The following is a 19,233-nucleotide window of genomic DNA, read 5'->3' as shown; positions in this document are numbered from 1 at the left end:
TTCTTTTCTTTTCTTTCTTTTCTATTTTAATTTAGCCAAGGAAAAAAAGCTTTTACTTTCTTATTATCTCAACTTCTAGGAACCCCTTTTCTCTAGAAAGTAATAAAGTCTTAGGTTGCAGGATTATCAGGAAACAGGATTAGAAGATCCCCACCTTTCTCTAAGTCGTTCAACAATTATTAAATACCAGTCAATAATTGTGTCAGTTCCAATTTTATCACATTAATTCTCAGATTATATGTAGTTAGCATATGAGGTTTGGATATAAACTAACAGCAGCCACTTAGCAAGCTTAAAGTAGGAAAGTCAATTTTTTCTTCAAAGGTTCACCTTTATTGGCTGAATTACTCCCCCTGTCCAATTCATATGTTGAAGTCCTAACCCCCCAGTATCTCAGAATGTGACCATATTGGGACATAAAGTCTTTACAGAGGGAATGAAGTTAAAGTGAGGTCATTATGGTAAGTGCTACTCGAACATCACTGGTATCCTTATAAAAAGGGAAGAGTTGGACACAGAAAAATGTGCAGAGGGAAGACAATGTGAAGACACAAGAAGAATGTCATGTGAACATGAAGACAGCAATCTACAACCCAAGGAGGGAGGCCTGGTCAGATCCATTTCTTACAACTTTCAGAAGGAACCACCGCTGCCTATCCTTGATCTCAGACTCCTAGCTTCCGGAAAAATGAGACGATAAATTCTGTTGTTTAAGCCACCCAGTGGGACTTTGTTATAACAGCCCTAGCAAACTAGTTCATTCACAGCAGCCAAAATTTTGGGGACTTCTAGCTGTTTCTCTTAAGACTTGGTTCTCTTCTTTAAAGAATAGAAATGTGCACATGATGTGTTAAAGCTTTAAATGTTCATTTAACTGAAAAGCCAGCCAATATGTGCATCTCTTTATTAGAAACATCCTCTCTAAGAAAAAAAATGTGTTCCAATTTTCCTCAGGTGTACTGCCATCCCATAGTTCTGTGCTCCCTCAAATTCACTCACTCCTCAAGCAAGCAAGAAAGGAAAGAGGTTGCTGCCAGGTCCACAGTTTCAAGGAACTTTGGGTCTTTCCAGCCCCATTGGAATTGTGACTCCAGCTTTGTGGACTGCTCTGTAACTTTCTCTCACTGCCCCATCACTGCATATCCTAATTAGATAAATCTTCTGGGCCCATGAGCCAGAGGGACCTGGAACAAAGGCACAGATGGTAAGTGGAGGCGGCAGCGGAGGCGGGCACAGGGCTTCAAAGGGAAACTGCCTCACAGCCCAGGCTCCCGCTGTCCAGAAGAGAGAGGCTCGGAAGCATTCTTAAGGGCTCACCTCAAAGCCCTGCAGGCGTCCCAGATTCATCATGTCATTGCAGCGTTTTGGAACAAGGCACATTAACTCCACTGCTTTCTGTGGGAAAGAAAAACAGTGGCTCAGGAAGGGGATGAACACTCATGCAGGAAGCTTAAGGCAATTCCGTGCTGGAAGTCAGGGACCTTCTAGCGGCTCCTTCATTCTAGGAAAGGACACTGGTCCCTGCCACCCACTCCTAGAAAAGGGCAGGGGTTTCTGTTCTAGCTTGGGTGTTGGTCATCAGTATAGGGCTCCAAGTGAACCAGTGACCACCTGTGGGGGGCACACTACCCAGTCTGCCTTTTCCTCCTTCCCACTTTCCTTTAGCAATTCTCTTTCCTTCTCATATTTTCTTTCTTCTTTGTTGCTTCTTGGCTGCCTAAGCAACAGCTTAGCCTGGTTTGCGTAACACTAGAGGTTTGAACCTAAAATAACATGCCAGAATGGTCTATAACCTCTCTGGCTTAAAATAATCCCCATGGCGACATTGTCTCAAAGGACTTCACTTAGGGAGTAATCCTTGGGGGTAGAAGAGGGAGTGAAAATGGGATATGTTATATTTTGAACTCCAAGAGTACCTGGATTCATGGATAAAACTGCACACTGAAACACTCAATCTCTGGGGCGCCTGGGTGGCTCAGTCGGTTAAGCATCCGACTTCGGCTCAGGTCATGATCTCGCGGTCCGTGAGTTCGAGCCCCGCATCAGGCTCTGTGCTGACAGCTCAGAGCTTGGAGCCTGTTTCAAATTCTGTGTCTCCCTCTCTCTCTGACCCTCCCCCATTCATGCTGTCTCTCCCTGTCTCAAAAATAAATAAACGTTAAAAAAAAATTAAAAAAAAAAAAAAAGAAACAATCTCTGAAGGATGTCAGGGGACTCAAATACCCCCCTTTCTTATCCTATGTCACTAGAGCCACATAGAGAACAGGAGTGGGGTGAAACTCTGCTCTGTCCCAGGACAGAATTCTTGGGTTCCAGAAAAAGACTCAATGTGTTCATTATTACTTGCCATTTCTCATCTTGTGGAGCACTTGTTTGCAAGGGGCTGTCACTGAGAGGAGTTAGCCTGGACCGCTGGTCCTCTAGAGCCAGCTCTTCCCCGTTAGAGACAGATATCCAACACTGGCTCCCAGAGCAGCCAGCGTTGTGAGCAGAAGACTCACCTCGATATCTGAACACTCCAAACCAGCCTTCTCGCTGTATCTCAGGAAGTCCTAGCAAGTGGGGGAAGCGGGGATGGGTGCGGGAGGGTGACATCAGTTAGGAAAACAGAGCACTATAAAAAAAACCCAGCATCATAAAACCTGTGATGATACCCAGGCTACTTTCCTCCCTAACAGACATGACAGTGCATTGTAGAAGTTGAGATATGAACTTATGAGTCATATTGGAAACAACAACATGGAGAAAAACCCCAAATACTCAGAGATTAAAAGTTATGGGAAAAAGGAGGTGGGGAGGGAGGGAAGAAGGGAGAGGGAGACTGAGCAGGAAAGGGTGGGGGGGGAGTTATGTCCAGAAAGGCTGGGAGAAAGGAAAGCTCAACCTCTCTCTTCCCTTTACTTCATATTCTGTAAGACAAATGAAATTAAACCATTGTAAAAAGTAAAATATGATCAAATTGTAGGTATTACTCATCTAAGCTTTTGAGGGAGGGTCTTGCCTTTGCTTTTCTTTCTCCTTGTGGTTGCTCTATTTTTATGCTCTTACTATTTTTTTATTTTTTAAAAGTCCCAAGTCAGTGATGGTGACAAAGGAAGAAAGTGAATTGAAAGAAAGACAGTGAACGAAAAACCAACCTTAAAGGCAGGAATGGCTTGCGTGCAATTTATTTGGAGGCGGAGCTGACACAAGAAACCAACAGGCAAGGTAAGAGCCCACAGATGCCCCCGCTAGTTCACGGGGAAAGTGTGGTGGAGACTGAGCCTCATGCTGACCTGCTCACTGGCTCAGAGCCGGAGAAGACCCTTCTCCGGCTCTGACCCGGGCTCACAGCTCTCTTACCTTGAGGAGCAACTGGTATTTTGTGATTCTCTGAATGGGCTTGATAAGGAAGTCACTAAGTGTCAGCCTTTGATTTATCTCCTGTTTCACTTCCTGGAACGCGAGGGAGATATGTTAGGGGAAAAAAGAGCCAAAGAACTGGGGTCCTAGGGATTAGGGTTCGAGGTGAGACAGACAGGACTTTGCTTTTGCCAATAAAGTTTTAGAATCCTCAACTCACGGGAGAGGTGGAGTTGCCCACACAACTGCCAATGTGTTATTAACAACATGCAGCACACATTGCCACACCATTCTGCACGTCTAGCACTTTCCCAACCTGTGTCCTCACCCCAGCCCTGGGGACAAACTGGGATGGGTATTCTGTTCTCTCTGCTGCTCCAGGGCCCACATCAGGAATGAAGGGCTTCTCCTGGGACATAGGCCTCATGGGCTGGGCCCTCAATGCAGATTTGCAAACACTCAGCTGAGAGCTCTTTCCAAGGGACAGCCTTGCCTCTCCTCCAGCAAAATAAGCATTTCCAGGTTGGGGCAAAACAAACACTTTATGGTGCTTGACAGAACCTCTGGGAATGAGAGCAGAGAGCATGGGGTGACTTGGAGCATGGGGACAAGGAGGAGGGGCCTCTGCACACAGTGTCCAGGGACTGGCAGGAAGTGTGTGGGCATGGTCTGAGCTGGGGTCACCGAAGGGGGACGGAGCTTCTGAAGCAGTGTCTGGCTGACAGTCATTCCACAGACAGAGGCTTCTGAGAGCTGTCCACACCCTGGGTGCCTCAGCTCCTCTCGAGGAAAGGTGGTCATCGGGAATCTAGCTAATCCGACGGCCCCGTCGAGCCAGCTCTCCCTGTCCTGAAGGGGTCGCGGCACTGGATGGGGGGGGTCTGGGGATAGATAAGGCTGGCATTTCTGAATGTGGCTGCCTTGGCCTGACTTTCTTCCCCCACCCGGCCCAGCAAAGCCCGAGCAGCTTACTTCAAAGTAAGCGTCGTACTCCGCGACGATGTACTCTGAGCGCGGCTTGTTCTGGCAGTACCACACGTAGATGTGCAGCTTCCGCTCCTGCAGAGGCAGGGAAGAAGGCACTCAGGCACCCTGCGCCTCGGGCTCCCAGGGTGCTGGTCTGCTCACCCCGAGAACAACAGACACGCTCCACACTTCGGGGACACGCCAAGGCACTTAAATATCGACGGTAGGAGAGTATGTGCGCTAGGCAAGAGCCCATCTTTCAAATTGCCAAGGAGGTTACAAAAAAGGCAACAACTCAGAGAGGGACAAGAGGGAAGGCAAGTCGAGGAAGAGCAGGAGAGAGAAGGAATTTTCAGAGGCAAGCACAGGAGCAGGTGGGGGTTGGGGGGGGTGAGGAGGGTGAGCGGAGGGGGTGGGCAGAGAGGGGGAAAGAAGAACTCACGTGTTTGATGAAGAGCTGTGCCAGCCTGTCTTGCTCCTGGATACATTTTTCCAGTTCAGCCAGGAAAAAACTAAAAGGAGGGAGGGGGTAAGGGAAGGAAGCCACGTCCTTCAGAACTGCATTATTTCTCAGTGAGGAGATAAACAACACCAGAGGCTCCCCAAACCCTACCCTACCCCTAAGGCCAGATGCAGGGGGAGGGTGGGAGGGTCCTGGATTCCTAGGATGTCCCCTGGTCCTCAGGACAACATAGCACTTACTCCTTATGCCAGTCGTAAATCTGGTGAATATTTCCAAACACGATTTTATCCTTTCCTCGCATGTCCTCAGGGACACCCTTTTCTTCTATTCTCTTCATGAAGCCCTGTAGGGCAGAGGCAGCGGTCAGCAGGGCGTTTTCAGGAGACAGCTTTCTTGACAAGCCCCATACCGCAGCCCCGCGTAAGTGCCCACTCTCTGTGGTTTCTCAGTGTGCAGCCAGGACTTTACCCCGTGCAGAGTGACAGACACAACTCTGACGGAGCTCTGGGTCCCTTTTGTTGTCTCCAACCCCTTAAGAGAAAGTCTTTCTCACCCAAGTATCTAAATGCCCCTAAAGTAAATCCCTGAGGAGAGAGAGCTGTTTTATATACTACCAAGTTGACTCCTAACTGTGGACTTGTCCAAGGTCTTGTCTTACGCGTGGACTTTTGCTTGTCCTCTCGGTAGCCAAAACATCCTTCTTAAAATCTAAGGAGACTCTAAGCCTCAAGCTCTCACTAGGAGTGTCCTGCTTAGTGCCCATGGGGACCGGTAGTTCTGAAGAATATATGTCCACATGGTTAAATGCCAAAGAAGAACTCTTAAGTTAGAAAGTTGGTCACCAAAAACAAGGTGAAAGGACTCAACTCTAACCAAGAGGCTCCCATAAATGCTGCAACATCTGGGACCCCATCTCTCTCTGAATGTCTCATGATATTTCAAAGAGAAAAGGAAAAACACCCTACATGGTTCATTTGATCTATTATCATTTTTCATTTAATTTCTGCAAATACCCAGAGAGAGTAAACAACACTAAGTTAAAAACATGTAACCTTCAAGTTACAAACCCCTCGCCCAGGTAGGATCCAAAATGCCCCGGGTTGGGTGACCGCAGACCCACCCCAAGCCACATACTCACCTCCACCACAATCCCCAGATCTTTGACATAGTCTTTTTCTGTCTGTACCAGCTCATTCAAGACAAACCTGAGCAGGAGATTAAGAACAATGAGGGCCCTCTTCACTGTGAAGCAAGAAACCTTCGCACAAAAGTTGACAGGAAAGTTACTTTGGCACCTTTATGAGAAGACCACCCCAAACCTCACACTTGGGAGCCCTTGGAAGGCGCTTACTGTTGCTCTCCCTGTGACAGGGTCCTGCTGAAGAGGGGAGGGCACCGAGCTGAGAGGGGCTTTCCCAGGTGGCACACAATAGCCAGAGGGACACCAATGCTCAGGACTCCTCATTTTCCTTCCCGTTCTTTTTAAAAATGTATTTATTTATTTTGAGGGGGGAGGGGCAGGGAGAGAGGGAGAGAGAGAATCCCAAGCAGGCTCTGCACTGTCAGCACAGAGCCCAACACGGGGCTCTATCCTACGAACAGGGAGATGGTGACCTGAGCTAAAATCAGGAGTCAGATGCTCAACTGACTAAGCCATCCAGGTGCCACCCCCCCGCCTTTTTTTCTGTCCTTAATGGTCTTTCCTCCCTCACCTATAACTGAACAATCGAGCTGACACAAGACAGGAGGAATAACAGGCACTTTGGCAAAACTGAGTTATGAAAGCTTTGTGGCTAAGGAATCAATGTGAGGCTTTTCTTCCTTTCTTTCAACTCCATTCTTTGCTTATCAAGAGGAGAAAGACATTTGCTTGATAAACAACCTTTGAGGCCTCAGAGATACCAATACCAAGTGAGGCTTCTGAGATACAGAAGTTACAATTACTCAGAGAGGTGTCCCTGGTAACTGGCCTGCAAAATCCCCAGTCAAGGCCAGAAAGATGGACTGCCGACACCTCATAATCACAACTTTCCATGCAGCAGCCTCCCCTCACCCACCAGATGGGGGGGTTAACCACTACAAGGACACTTGCTTTCGTGGTTTCTTTCTTGTTAATGATTTCCTCCTCTTGGAGCATTTACTTTGTGCTAGTGCTTTATCTAGGTTTTCTCATGCTTATATCAAGGTAGGTACTATAAGCCCCATTTCATATGGATGAAAATTACTGAGGCCATATTACCCATGGTGACAAAGTCTGTACCAGAGTTGGGATTTGAACCTATTGTACCAGAGTCCAAAGACTCTGCTCTTTCATTGTCACCTGCTGCCTGGCAAACTATTCAGACTGGCTCTCTGGAGTCCCCAAGGCCTCAAAACCAAGCACTTCTCTTTCTGTCCAGAGAGTAAAGAGCTGGACATAAAACACTCAGGGCCATGTACTGGAGCAGGCTAGGTGCTGTGCAGCTTACTGGAGTCTGACTCGTCCTAGCGAAGTTTGAAAGAGTTTCACCTGGAGCCACACAACTGCATTTTGGGCCCAAATGGCAGAAGGGAAAAAGTTCTGGGATGTCCAGAGGGGACCCCCGGCATAAGGGTTATAACTGTTCTGAACCCAGGAAGCAATTCATCTGAAATTCTTGGTCTATACCACACAGAAAAGCCAACGAATCCCCAGGTCTGGGCCTCAGGGTGACAGGGAGAAAGCAAAAGGAACATGCGCTTCTTTATCAGCATGCCCAGTACTTCCAACCAGTTTCCTCTCTCTAACACACACAATCCACAATCATGCGTTATACGCCACAGGAAGGAACCGGCAAGGCCAAATAAAAGCATTTAAATATATCTTTAGCATGGCCCATGTTACTGCTTGGAAGAAAGTGGTAAAAGAAAACCCACAGGAAAGTGGGAGTCGGAATTTGGGGCTGGGAGGGCCCTCTGGAGATGAAGTCCAGCTCTCTGTCCCCAGGGGATATTTTTATCCTATGCTATCTGCTGACAGATTGAGGGCTGTCTTCGGCTTTCCAGCCTCGAGGGAAGGGAAGGGGACTGATTAAACTGGGTGCTGCTAGTGGACCTGGCATCACTTCCCTTGAAGGGCTGATGAAACACTTGGGGAGATAATGACACATTACCAGACAGTCTGAAGAGGTACATAAAAGATTTAAGTTACAGGCATCACAAGACCATGCATGATCAATTGCCAAAAAAACTGAACTGATAATCATGCAATTTTAGAAAATGTTCAGTTCTTATTAGTAAGGATTCTTTATGAGGTAAATGTTATCCTTTGGTCCAACAAAACTTCTACCAGCTACAGCTCAGACCTCCTTCTAACCTCTGTGTTTCACAATGGTGGGGAAGAGCTGGTCTTGCACAGAAAATCTCTTAGAACCTTTGCACTGGCTGTTGCCTCAGCCAAGAACACTTTTCCTCCATGGCTAATGGCTAATTCCTTACCTCCTTTTGGTCTTCGTGCAAATGTCAGAACCATCTAAAAGTGCAGCATGGCCCCAACCATGTTCTGAATCTCCCTCACTACTTTTTCTTTTCCCAGCTTCTAATATATTAAATAATTTATTTTTATTCTGCTTATTGTATTATTTCTCCCTTTATGGTGCAAACTTGCCATGAGAGCAAGGACTTTTCTTTTGTTGTTATTGTTTATTTTATTCACTGATATATCCTATGCCTTAGTGCATAATAATAGGCATTCAACACCTATTTTTTTTAGTTTTTAATTTTAGAGGGGCTCAATCCCATGACCCTGGGATGATGACCTGAGCCGAAATCAAGAGTCGGATGCTAAACCAACCAAGCCACCCAGGTGCCCTCAACACCTATTATGGAATGAATGGGTGACTAAAACTTCAGGACAATCAAGTCCACTCTCAGCCTTTTTTCTTCTCCTTTTGTTTTCATCTTTTCTCCATGGAGCTCCCATTTAACCCTTCAATGTCTGTATTGAGTCTCCATTCTCTGTACCTGCCTGCCCGACCCAGCCTCTAGCCTCACACAGCCTTCACAATTAGACACCTATATATCCTCTCTTTCATTGTGGCCATAAGTTACAGCAAGAGCAATGAGATACTCTAATAGTTGGATTTTCAGGATAGCTCAGGATGTGGAGAGCTGTAGATTCACGCAAGAGAATAAGAAGAGGGAGAAGAAATGGGTATAGTGAGTTAAAGAGGCAACAGAATTTTGCCTGTTGGAGCAAAATCAGATAATATCACATCTGGAAGCAGGGCAATGGCTTCCATGACTGCTCGTGGGCCCTTCCAACTGAAGTGACGAGAGCAGTGACAGGCTTTGCCAAGGACCACCTGCTACCCCAAAGGTCTCCTCCCTGACCTGAGTTTTACTTTGGCTTGGGAAAGGACTGGAACATTGGCTCCAGCTCTCATCTATGTAAAAACAACCCTAGAAGTGAAAGAGAACCAGCTTTGTGCAAGTCCTAGGAAATTTCCATTTGCAGATGGTATTTTTCTATCTCTATTCCATTCTTGAGGTTCCCCTGAGTACCCATAAAGTTGAGGGGTAAATATGGAACTGAAGAGACACTTGCTCAGCTCCACTGTGAGGTGACAGCCCTGCTCTGAGGCCAGGCCTTGGCTATGACATTTCTACTTCAGTTTCCTAGGAAAGAAAGTTATAAATGTTCACTTGGCCTGTTTCCAGGCAACAGAAGGACCTGGCCTCGCTCACTTTTGCTAATCCTCATGTCTGTGACCAGGTTAAAGGGATGAGGAGTCTGAGGGAGAAAACAGACTAATTAACAACAGGGAGGGACCAGTTCTCTGTGCTTACTATCTCACACACACCAGGCAATGTCCAAGACTCATGAAGCTCTGCTTCCAACATGGAGTCAAACCCTAAATAAGAAAACTAAAGTTTTGGAGGAACCGTGGTTTTGCATTCATGGTATCCGATATCTTCTTGATCAGCCCAAGTAATAGATGATTGACTTCACATCAGGGTGGATAACTCAAACCTTGCATAATATATGGGTTTTTGTGAAATGGACTGCAATGTGAATTGTGTTTGTGCCCCCCTCCCCCCAACTATTAAAAAAAGTGAAAAGATTCTCCTGGAGCTAAGTCCACAAATGGATGCAAAACTAAACCTTTAGAGAAGGAGTGGAGCTAGGCCCTGTCTGGCTGGCACAATGGCTCCCTTTTCCTATATACTATGTCCCTTCATTTTGAGAAATGTTTCCTCAGATGAAACTCTTCCAACTTTCTGCCATGGATTCTCTAATATGGGAGCATAGTAATAGTCCCAGAGTTTCCTAAACTTTGTTGGTTTCCTTTTATCAGTATGTTTTAAATTTCTAACAGACCTTGGTTATAACCACACTTGGTCAGCCATAGCTGCTATCTCCCAGAAAACACCTCAGCCTAAAATTCTTAAAGTCGGTGCCACTACAGTGCCTTGTTCACAATGCTACACTGCACAGATCTAGGTCACCTTTACTTAGAATGAATGATATCAATGGAAACATAGTGTAATTCTCCCCCAAATTTCTCCGACCTTAGCCCATTGTTCACCATACACATGTGCACCAGGATAGAATCTGGAGGAGTCACTTACATCCTGCCCCTCAGGGCCTTGGCTTTCTGTTCTTCTTCTAGGTTTCTAGGAGGTGTGGGTGGGGTCATTCCCTCATTCAGGCAGCCTACAGGGTCTTTCAGGCTTCCCCGGTATGAGCCTCCTTCTAGACTCTGGAAAGAGGAGAAAAATAGCCTTAGAGAACTGTACATTGAAAAGTCATCTGGAAGCCCTCGTGTCCCCCTCCAGCCTAGCAGCAGCTGAGTTGGTTGGTCAGTGGCCAAGGCTGTGTTCACTGAATGTCAGTGAGGTACCAGGAGGCTAGGTACTCCCCTCTTCCAGCAGCAGACAGCCCAGAACTGCCGCCTTCTTGAGCAATCAGGAGGAACTTGGCGTCACGGGCTACCGATTTCCTGCCATAATGAAAATTGTCAAAAGTGACATCTCTGGGTAAGGGCGCCAGAAGTAATGCTAATCAGTTGTAGGACCATCAATTGATGGTCCTTATCCAATTGATAAGGAGAGGGTAGTCATAGGAGAGCTAGTTGGCTAAATCCACGTGTGTTAAATTAGCTACATTTTCCCCCCAAGAGCCGATGAGATGTAGACAAGAAGAGAGCAATAGATTTAGCCTTTCCTAAAAATATCTTTGCTAAGGTTATTGACCAAGGGTTTTCTTTCATTTATGAATCCCTTTAATTTCTTTTAATTAAGGTGCTGCAGGACTGAGAAACAAAGTAAAGGGATTACTACAGTTCTCTAGCAAGAGTTAAGGGCAAAGGATTCTAACCCCAGATCTCCTAGTCACTGGACGATCTTGAGTGAGACAGCTACAGTTATCCCATGTATGCTTTAGTTTTTTTCAATTTTCAGATCAGATCTCTCCTTTCTACAGACTTCTACAGAATAGACAGAGATAAAAGTTGTAGATCCCTTGAAAAATTAAAAATGTTCACCCTCGTCCTTGGATGGAACTGTTAACAAGAAGGATGCTCAAAAATGGGGCCGATCTTAGCATTTTTACAGGTGTCCTTGAAGAAAGATCACACAGTGACGCTTAGCATTTCATTATGGAAACCGGCAGAAGCAATGTGGATAAACAGTAAGACTGGAGATGAAGGTCAAGGTGAGCAACTCCAAAACAAATATGGGAGTCTAGTCCAAACTATCCATACAAGGGGCCTATTTACAACAGCCTCTGAGGCTCAAAGGGAAGGCTTCACTTCGGTAGTCTTTGAAAACATCAGCCCTAAGGTTAAAATCACAAAAATCAGAAAGTGTCCAAAAAGGTAGGAGAAACAAAAGGCTTCAGCATGGTCTTAAACAACCTGCACTTAGAGTATCTGTCCAAATTCTCTCAGCTGCTCTATTTCAATAGGCCAAAGAAAAGTAGGAGAAGTCCAGGGGAATGAAACAAAAAGCAAATGAGGTGCCCAATGGGCCAGTCATTATATGAGAACAGGTGGGGAATATTAAGACTTAAAGCTGAAAATTTTAAATATTTATTTTTATTTTTGAGAGAGAGAGAGCATATGTGTGAGCAGAAGAGGAGCAGAGAGAGAGAAGGAGAGAGAGAATCCCAAGCAGGCTCTGTGCTGTAAGTGCAGAGCCCGACGTGGGGCTCTATCTCATGAACCGTGAGATCATGACCTGAGCTGAAATCAAGAGTTGGACGCTTAACTGACTGAGCCACCCAGGTGCCCCTGAAGGTGAAAATTTTAAAGCTGAGAAGAGACGTCAACCTTCTTGCCCCTCACCCCACCCCGAAACCAACAAAGTGTACCAAGGGCCAAGCATGAATTTGTTAACAACAGTAGAAACCAGAATTAAGAAGATAGTGTCTTCAAGTTTGAGAGAGAGAGAGAGAGTTTCTTTTAACTTGACAAGTTATTTTACAGGACAAGTAATCAACCATGGAAGTTATCCCTAGAAGCAGCATAGGCTAAAAATACAGAAAGGTCAAGGAGAGTTTAGAAAAATTTATAGATTCAGGATCTGTAACCAGTTATTAAGGAAATGAGAATGTCTGGTGCTGAGGTCTGACAAACCAGTGGACAGGCAGGCTTTTCGAGACATGTGACATGTCTGCTGGTGCCATCACCAGAGACAGGCTCCCCAGGCAGATGGACCGAGCTGGTGATTGATCTGATTACATGCCTTTTACTTCCCCTCCTCCCTGGCCCATTGTCCTATTACAACCTTTGTTCTGCAGCCTGTTGGCTGGCAGGATGCTGACTGCAAGGCCCGGGGAGACAGGCTTACATCTCTGCCTGCAAGGTTCTCCTGTGCAACATCCCGCTTGGTGTGGGCCATTTTCAACCTTCTGGAATGAAGGACATCTGTGGAGTCCAAAGTGTCACACAGGGAAATATGTTCCATATCCTCCTGCCTGACCTGTTCTATGAGCAAAGAAGCCCAAATTATCTCTGGGGAAAGTCTCTCTGTGAGAGGGTGAGCAGAGCAGAGGCAGTGAGAAAGGAAGAGAGAAATAAAGGGTCTGGCCAAGCTGTAGTCTGGGTAATCTGCCTCAAATAATGGTGTTAGCTATCAGTGCTTATAATTCGAATACGATTCCCTCTGAGACCTGGCTACCTGTGCTACAGTGGGGATCCTGGGTCCCAGGCAAGGGCAGCTGGGGGCAACCTGCAAGTGCCTGTGCTGCTTCTGGTGGGAAGCAGGCACAGGTCTGATGAGTAGTGGGCTGTGTAGCCACAGGGAAGACTTCTGCCTTGTCCGGGGCTCAGCCCACAACAGTCTCAGGAGGCAAAGGAGAAAGTATACAAGGAAGAGAACAACAGACGTTCCTCTAGCTGGTCCAAGGTCAGGGAACAGAAATGCAAATAGGATTCAAAGCAGTAGATTAAGAAGAGAGGAGAGCTGTCACCACAATAAAAATGAACACATTTCCTGTCTGCTGGATCGTGGATCACACACCCATAAAACCCCCCTTGTCTGGGCTCCTCTAAGCACCCTTTACACATCCCCTGCACAGCATTCATTACACAGAACTGCAATTGATCATTTGTTTGTACTCAGATAAATATTTATTGAACAGCTACTACATGCTGATATTTGCCAAGCAACTGCAGAAATGAAAATGAGTAAGATTTGGCTTCCTACCTTACCTATCCTGGGTGCTGTTCTAGATGAAAAAGGTATCAAGGAGGATGAAAAGGGGGGTGGGCAGCTCTATGGTGGGGTGGAGAGGGAAGGGAAAGGCTTAATGGAAGAGGCAATGCTTGAAGTGAGTATTGGGAAATAAATACACTGATGGGAGAGCATCCCAGGTGGGAGCAGCACTCTGAGTAAAGGATCAAGCTGTGAACCTTCCCAGGGCAGCCTGGGAAGCTGGAAGCAGCCTGACACAGATGGGATATGGGGTATGAAAGGGCGAGATGTGGGGGCTGGTGGCAAGTGATTGTGTGTTGTGTGAGTTGGGGTGAGTGAGTGCTAGGGAAGGAAGAGGTAAAGGGTGAGGTAGATAACCCTGGGGAAGTGCACAGGGATAAATCATATGTGTAAAGCCTTATGTGTAGCATTAATAAGTAGAGACTGTACTTTCTAAAATGAATGACAAAAGGGTTTTTAATTTTTTAAAAATGTTTATTCAAACAATTTTGAGAGAAGAGAGAGATAGAGTGTGAGCAGGGAGGGGCAGAGAGAGAGGGAGACAGAGGATCCCAAGCAGGCTCTGTGCTGACAGCACAGAGCCCAGTGCAGGACTGGAACCTAGGGACTGTGAAATCATGACCTAAGCCGAAGTCAAGAGTCTGATGCTTAACAGATTGAGCCACCCAGGCGCTCCAGGAAGATCACTCTTAATATTCCTAAGGGCTTTTCATCTCTTGGGAAAATGTCCCTGATATGACAGTAAGGCAAAAAAGGATTTGTCTGTATTCTGATTAACTACATTATTTTTCAAAGGGTCTAGGAGAAAATGTATCAATATTTAGCACTGAATATGTCTAGATGATAATTATCAGAGATATAATTTGTGTTTATATTCTTGTTATTATTCCAATTTTTCTTGAATAAGCATATTCTTATTTTATTAGTAAAAAAAAAAAAGAACTATTAAAAAGTTCTTTTAAAAAAAGAAAGAAAATCTGTCTGATAGTCATGTAGACAGATGTCATACTGAAATCAGAGAGGAAAATATTCTAATAGTCCAGGCAGGAGAGCATTGTGAGCACTAACCCTAGACTGTGAGCTTCATTATGGAAGATTCTATGCTTGATCTCAGAGCTGGCACACAGTAGGACTCCGAGAATTTATTGAGTGTACTGTGGGACTCTTCGGGAGTGATCAAAGGTCATCTGATAAAACAGGAAAAGGGTGCTGGTCCAGCACCCGGCAGCACACCAACCTCTTATCAGCCCCACCCTTTTCTAAAAATTTGTATAACATTCTCTGGACAAAAAGTATTAGATCATAGTCATTTCCAGACAAATTAAGGGTGGGGGTGGGGAAGATAACTGTATAGGAGAAAAACTAAAGTCTGGACTTTTCAGGCAAATGACATTTCAGGTTTGTGACTGCCTTAAAATTTTTTTTGGTGGAAATTGAAACTTTTCCATCGAGGGATGCCGGAGGAACCCAGTTCCTGAAAACACACACCTCCACCATGGGTGTGATGCAGCCATTATTTCCTCTTCTCTGGGCTCTGAACTTGGCTAACTAGATTGCCACTGAGAAAGCAGGCTGATTCACCTAATAGAATGCAAAGCACACACACAGATGCGGCCTGGCCCTAGACATGTTTCTCGGCCCACATGGCTGGTCTCGGGAGGTGAATGCTATCAAAGTAGGAGAATCAGAGGGCAGGAAGTCTTGCGGAAGCAGGTAGACACATTCTAGGATGCCTAGAACAGGAGCTGAATCCCGGGCAGCCCCTCCCCCAAAGGCAGGGGATTATCAGTCAAGGGGCCATTGGTACCTTCCCAAGCCCAATAAACTATTGTGACATGCCACCTGAGGACAAGGGCTCAGGGAGGAGGCTTGATCTTTCATCTCAGGCAGGTTGTGAAATCCTGTGGCTGTTTAGAGACACAAGTTCAAAGACACATTTTCACATGGCCAGGAAGCTCTTGTTCCTCAAGCTTGAGGGATAAAACCAAGTCATATAGATTGTTAAGCTATCACCCTGCAACTTTCATCCAACCAGCAATCTATTGGCTGACACATTCTATGCTCCCATGACTCGAACAGGGCCGTGGGAGATAAAGGGATGACGCTGTTCCCTTTCCCTGCCATTCAGAGTACAGATGAGGTGGCTAAGAGCTAACATTTGTAGGATGCTTACTTATCATTTTACAAAGCGCATTCACACCTACTCAATCATCATGGTATCTCTTTTGAGCTAAGATTCAGGTGGACAGAATCCTCACTGCTGATAAAGGAGATAAAGAGAGGCCCCAGTAGACTAAGTAACTTGCCCAAGGCTACACAGTAAAGTAGCAGAGGCAGGACTACCAGCTAGATCTATGATTCCTTACACACCCACCACTGCCACCACCAGTCCACACATCTAGGAAAAGCTTTATTAAAAATCACACAGGGAGGGGCACCTGGCTGGCTCAGTCAGTAGAGCATGTATGTGACTCTTGGTCTCAGGGTCGTCAGTTTGAGCCCTATGTTGGGGGTATAGGTTACTCAAAAAAGTAAAAACAAAGATCACACAGGAAAAGAAGGGGGGAGTCCTTGTACCTGGCTTGGAGTTAGAGACTATACCTTAATACAAAATGTGGAAAAAAATGCGTTAGCTCTATTTGGGGAGAGGTGGGAGGGCGTCTTCTCCTGGTAAATAAAAGCAGTGATTAAAGACCAGGGCTGGCAAAGAAGAACTCCAGTGGCCATTAATGTCCAGAGGGACTTGCCAAAGGAGGTTGTGGGGGAACTTCAAGGGCTTTATCTGCATTGCAGGTGAGCTAGAGGACACCTACCCTTGCTTCCTACCAGCCGCTCAGCGGAGATGGTACCTCTGGGGCAGCCGCCTCAGTGCAGCCATGACCATGTGACCATAAAGCACCAAGGACGGCTCTGGGACTCAGAGACACAAGGGATCTCAGGACTTTTGGGTGGAGCAGAGTTTGGTGCTACCTCTGGAGCAACCGAAAAAGAAAGCAGAAAGAATCCAAGCCCTAGATATAAAAGTCCAAGTACACTAGATGCTCCTGTAAAACTTCCAGCCTGTACACTGGAAAGGAACTTACTAGCTCATGCTATACTGAACTAAGATAACTTCTACCCACAGGTCTAGGCTCCACCCTCTGGAGCAACAAAGAGTGACACCAACTCTTCTTTCCCACAGCAGTCCTCGATTATGTCAGGATAGCTCTCATGAGCCTTCTCTCTCCTAACTTCTCCCCATACTTAACCCAGTGTCTTCAACTTTCCTTCAAAGGATACGGACCACATGGTACTGGTTACCTCCTCTGGGGCCCTTTCACTGAGTTCAAGAACACTTCAGAATGCAGCATTCAGAGCCTGATACATGACTCCCACACTACTCATGACCGGTATGGGCTAAAGAACTTTGACTACAATGGAGCTATTACTTTCCTTGATTGTACACTGTACTTTCGTTAACCTAGCCTATGACCACACAAGCTATTTTGGTAGCAGTCACACTGTTGAACTTACAATCAAATAAAAACTCCAGAATTTTCATAGGTTCTGGATCCTACCCTCTTTTTAAAAAAAATTTAAATATTAATTCATTTTTTGAGAGAGACAGAGCACAGGCGGGGGGAGGGGCAGAGAGAGAGAGAGAGAGAGAGAGAGAGAGAGACCCAGAATCTGAAGCAGGCTCCAGGTTCCGAGCTGTCATCACAGAGCCTGACGTGGGGCTCAAACTCACGAACCGCAAAATCATGATCTGAGCTGAAGTCAGACCCTTAACCTGCTGAGCCACCCAGGCGCTCCTAGATCCTACCCTCTTTTAAGCTAAAGAGCTAATGAGGAATAAAAATACAAGTCTCAGAAGTAAGAATGCAACTCAGGATTTCCAAATGTGGCAGGGGAAACAACCACCCACCGTTGCTTCACTGCTATCCCACAGTGGATGCATACTAGGATGGGAAGAAAGAGAAAGCAGAGGAGAGGGCAAAGGAGAGGGCAAAATTTTGGTGAAAAGATTCTGAGAAACCAAATTACCGTTCCCTCATTCCTCTCCATCATATGGGCTTGGTTTCACATGTTTGGCCAAAGAAATCTCTCTAATTCTGGGTTCACCGCAGGTCCTCAAGAAGTAATTATTGGTGGAGGAGGAAGTTAAAGTTCTTCTTATGGGAAACACACCACAAAAAAACCACTCGTTTCACAGACATTTGCTGAAAGCCTGTTACGGGGCTGATCGACTCCATCCTATGCCCCCTCTCTTCTGGGAGACTTGCTCTTATGGGGCTTCTCAATATCTGCACTTACCTGTTTAACACCAGACATGGCAACTACATAACCAGAGGTCTGCAGGGATTCCCAACAGTGCTAAGGTGAGCACAAAGAGCAGGATACAGGTAATCCAAAATATAGGAAAATATAACCTTTTGGAAACAAGCGTGTACTGATGAAACTGTGAGTGTGAAAGATTCCTGTGTGTTAATGGAGGAGAAGAAAATGTCCTAAATGACCGATCATCTAGCTGGGTATGGAAGCTGTGAAGATGAAGGCAATGAAGAGATTAAGACACTTCAACAAATAACCCAACGGAACTATCTAAGAGCTGTCCCCGGCAGCAGGTGGCTTACATAGTAATTGCCATGGGGCTGCAGAGGAAATCTGGCCTGGACTGGTCAGGGAAGCCCTTTTGGAGAGATGAGATCCCAGTGGGGCCTTGAAGGACTGTTACGCTTTAGAAAGCAAGAACGAGTGGGGGAACATTCCAGAGAAGTAGGGTGGTGGTATGAACAGAAACTTGGAGAGAGGAAAGCCAAGTGCATGTTTGGGGACAGTGAGGGAAACAATTCAGTTGGAGCATTCCCCTTTATAATTAGCAATCTTGCAGACTCTGCAAGCTAGAAAATTGTCTGGGGTCCCCGAATAAAATTACCTGGTGCTTTCAAAGACCCAATCCATGTTCTGTGTCTCAGCAGCCAAGTTAGCTTCAGGGCTAACCAGACATACATCAGTCACTGTCCAAATGCCGCGTCCAGGTAGGCCAGTGGACTGGTTTCACAGGAAGGCTATTTTGTCTTGGATACTTTTTTCCTTTCATCAATGCCACAATCCCCAAAGGGCCTGTTAATTGCCTATGCCCATTCCAAAACCAAAAACCAAAAAGCAAAAAACAAAAACAGGCTTTGGGGCAAAGGTTTTTAGAAACAATCATCAGCCAGAAACAATCCTATAGGAGGAATGGGGATAGGCGCAAAGGAGGACACGGCACATAGACGCCAGGCCCTGGGAGCCACATGGAGGTAACACACACGCAGAACTGCCTCCAGGACCCCCACTTACCAGCTTGCTTTTGACCAATTGTTCTATTGCACTGACAAGGTCTGCAGCAGAAGGTACTTCAGTGGAAGCCTGCCGGGCTGCTAGCAAAGAGGAGGACTGCAAGACATTGAGCAGCAAAGGAAAAGCAGATTAGCAAGGAATGAGGAATAGCAATTAGGAAGCAAAACAGCAAGTCCAAAGCTCAAGGCAGGCAAGGGAAGCAAAGCTTTATGTTTAGAGGGAAGAGATCACAGAGGGAGATAGAAGGCAGTGTGGGTATGGGGACAGGCCCGCCTGTCCCCTTGTCAGGAGTTCTGGCCAGCAGCAAAGCAGGCATGGGACTAGGCTCTCCTTAGGCAGGCTTCTGGAGCAGCTGAGGGCAGGGTTTGCTGAGTTCCTGGGGGGCCAAATGTAAGGGCTGCACCCACTGTCAGCAACAGGAGAGAGGGACAGACAGAATTTTGGCTGTTAAAGGGCTGCCC

At 46.1% G+C, this 19,233-nt stretch overlaps 1 protein-coding gene across 23 annotated transcripts in view; it reads right to left on the bottom strand.

The window, feature by feature from the left end:
- The window catches only part of KALRN (kalirin RhoGEF kinase), a 661,810-nt gene that overhangs the window by 50,313 nt on the left and 592,264 nt on the right, over positions 1–19,233 (bottom strand). For 17 of the 23 annotated variants that reach the window (XM_027061027.2, XM_027061029.2, XM_027061030.2 and 14 more), the window contains 9 exons: positions 18,773–18,868; positions 10,361–10,491; positions 5,910–5,976; positions 5,011–5,114; positions 4,751–4,820; positions 4,315–4,401; positions 3,343–3,435; positions 2,502–2,552; positions 1,318–1,395 (listed from right to left, as the gene is read on the bottom strand). In XM_027061027.2, the coding sequence (XP_026916828.1) occupies positions 1,318–1,395; positions 2,502–2,552; positions 3,343–3,435; positions 4,315–4,401; positions 4,751–4,820; positions 5,011–5,114; positions 5,910–5,976; positions 10,361–10,491; positions 18,773–18,868 (777 nt within the window). The remainder of the gene's footprint in view (positions 1–1,317; positions 1,396–2,501; positions 2,553–3,342; positions 3,436–4,314; positions 4,402–4,750; positions 4,821–5,010; positions 5,115–5,909; positions 5,977–10,360; positions 10,492–18,772; positions 18,869–19,233) is intronic. The other 6 variants (XM_027061038.2, XM_053220958.1, XM_027061053.2 and 3 more) reach the window with 1 other exon arrangement.

The sequence above is a fragment of the Acinonyx jubatus genome, chromosome C2, assembly GCF_027475565.1.
Source record: "Acinonyx jubatus isolate Ajub_Pintada_27869175 chromosome C2, VMU_Ajub_asm_v1.0, whole genome shotgun sequence".
Taxonomy (NCBI): domain Eukaryota; kingdom Metazoa; phylum Chordata; class Mammalia; order Carnivora; family Felidae; genus Acinonyx; species Acinonyx jubatus.
This window is presented reverse-complemented; position numbering and strand designations above follow the sequence as displayed.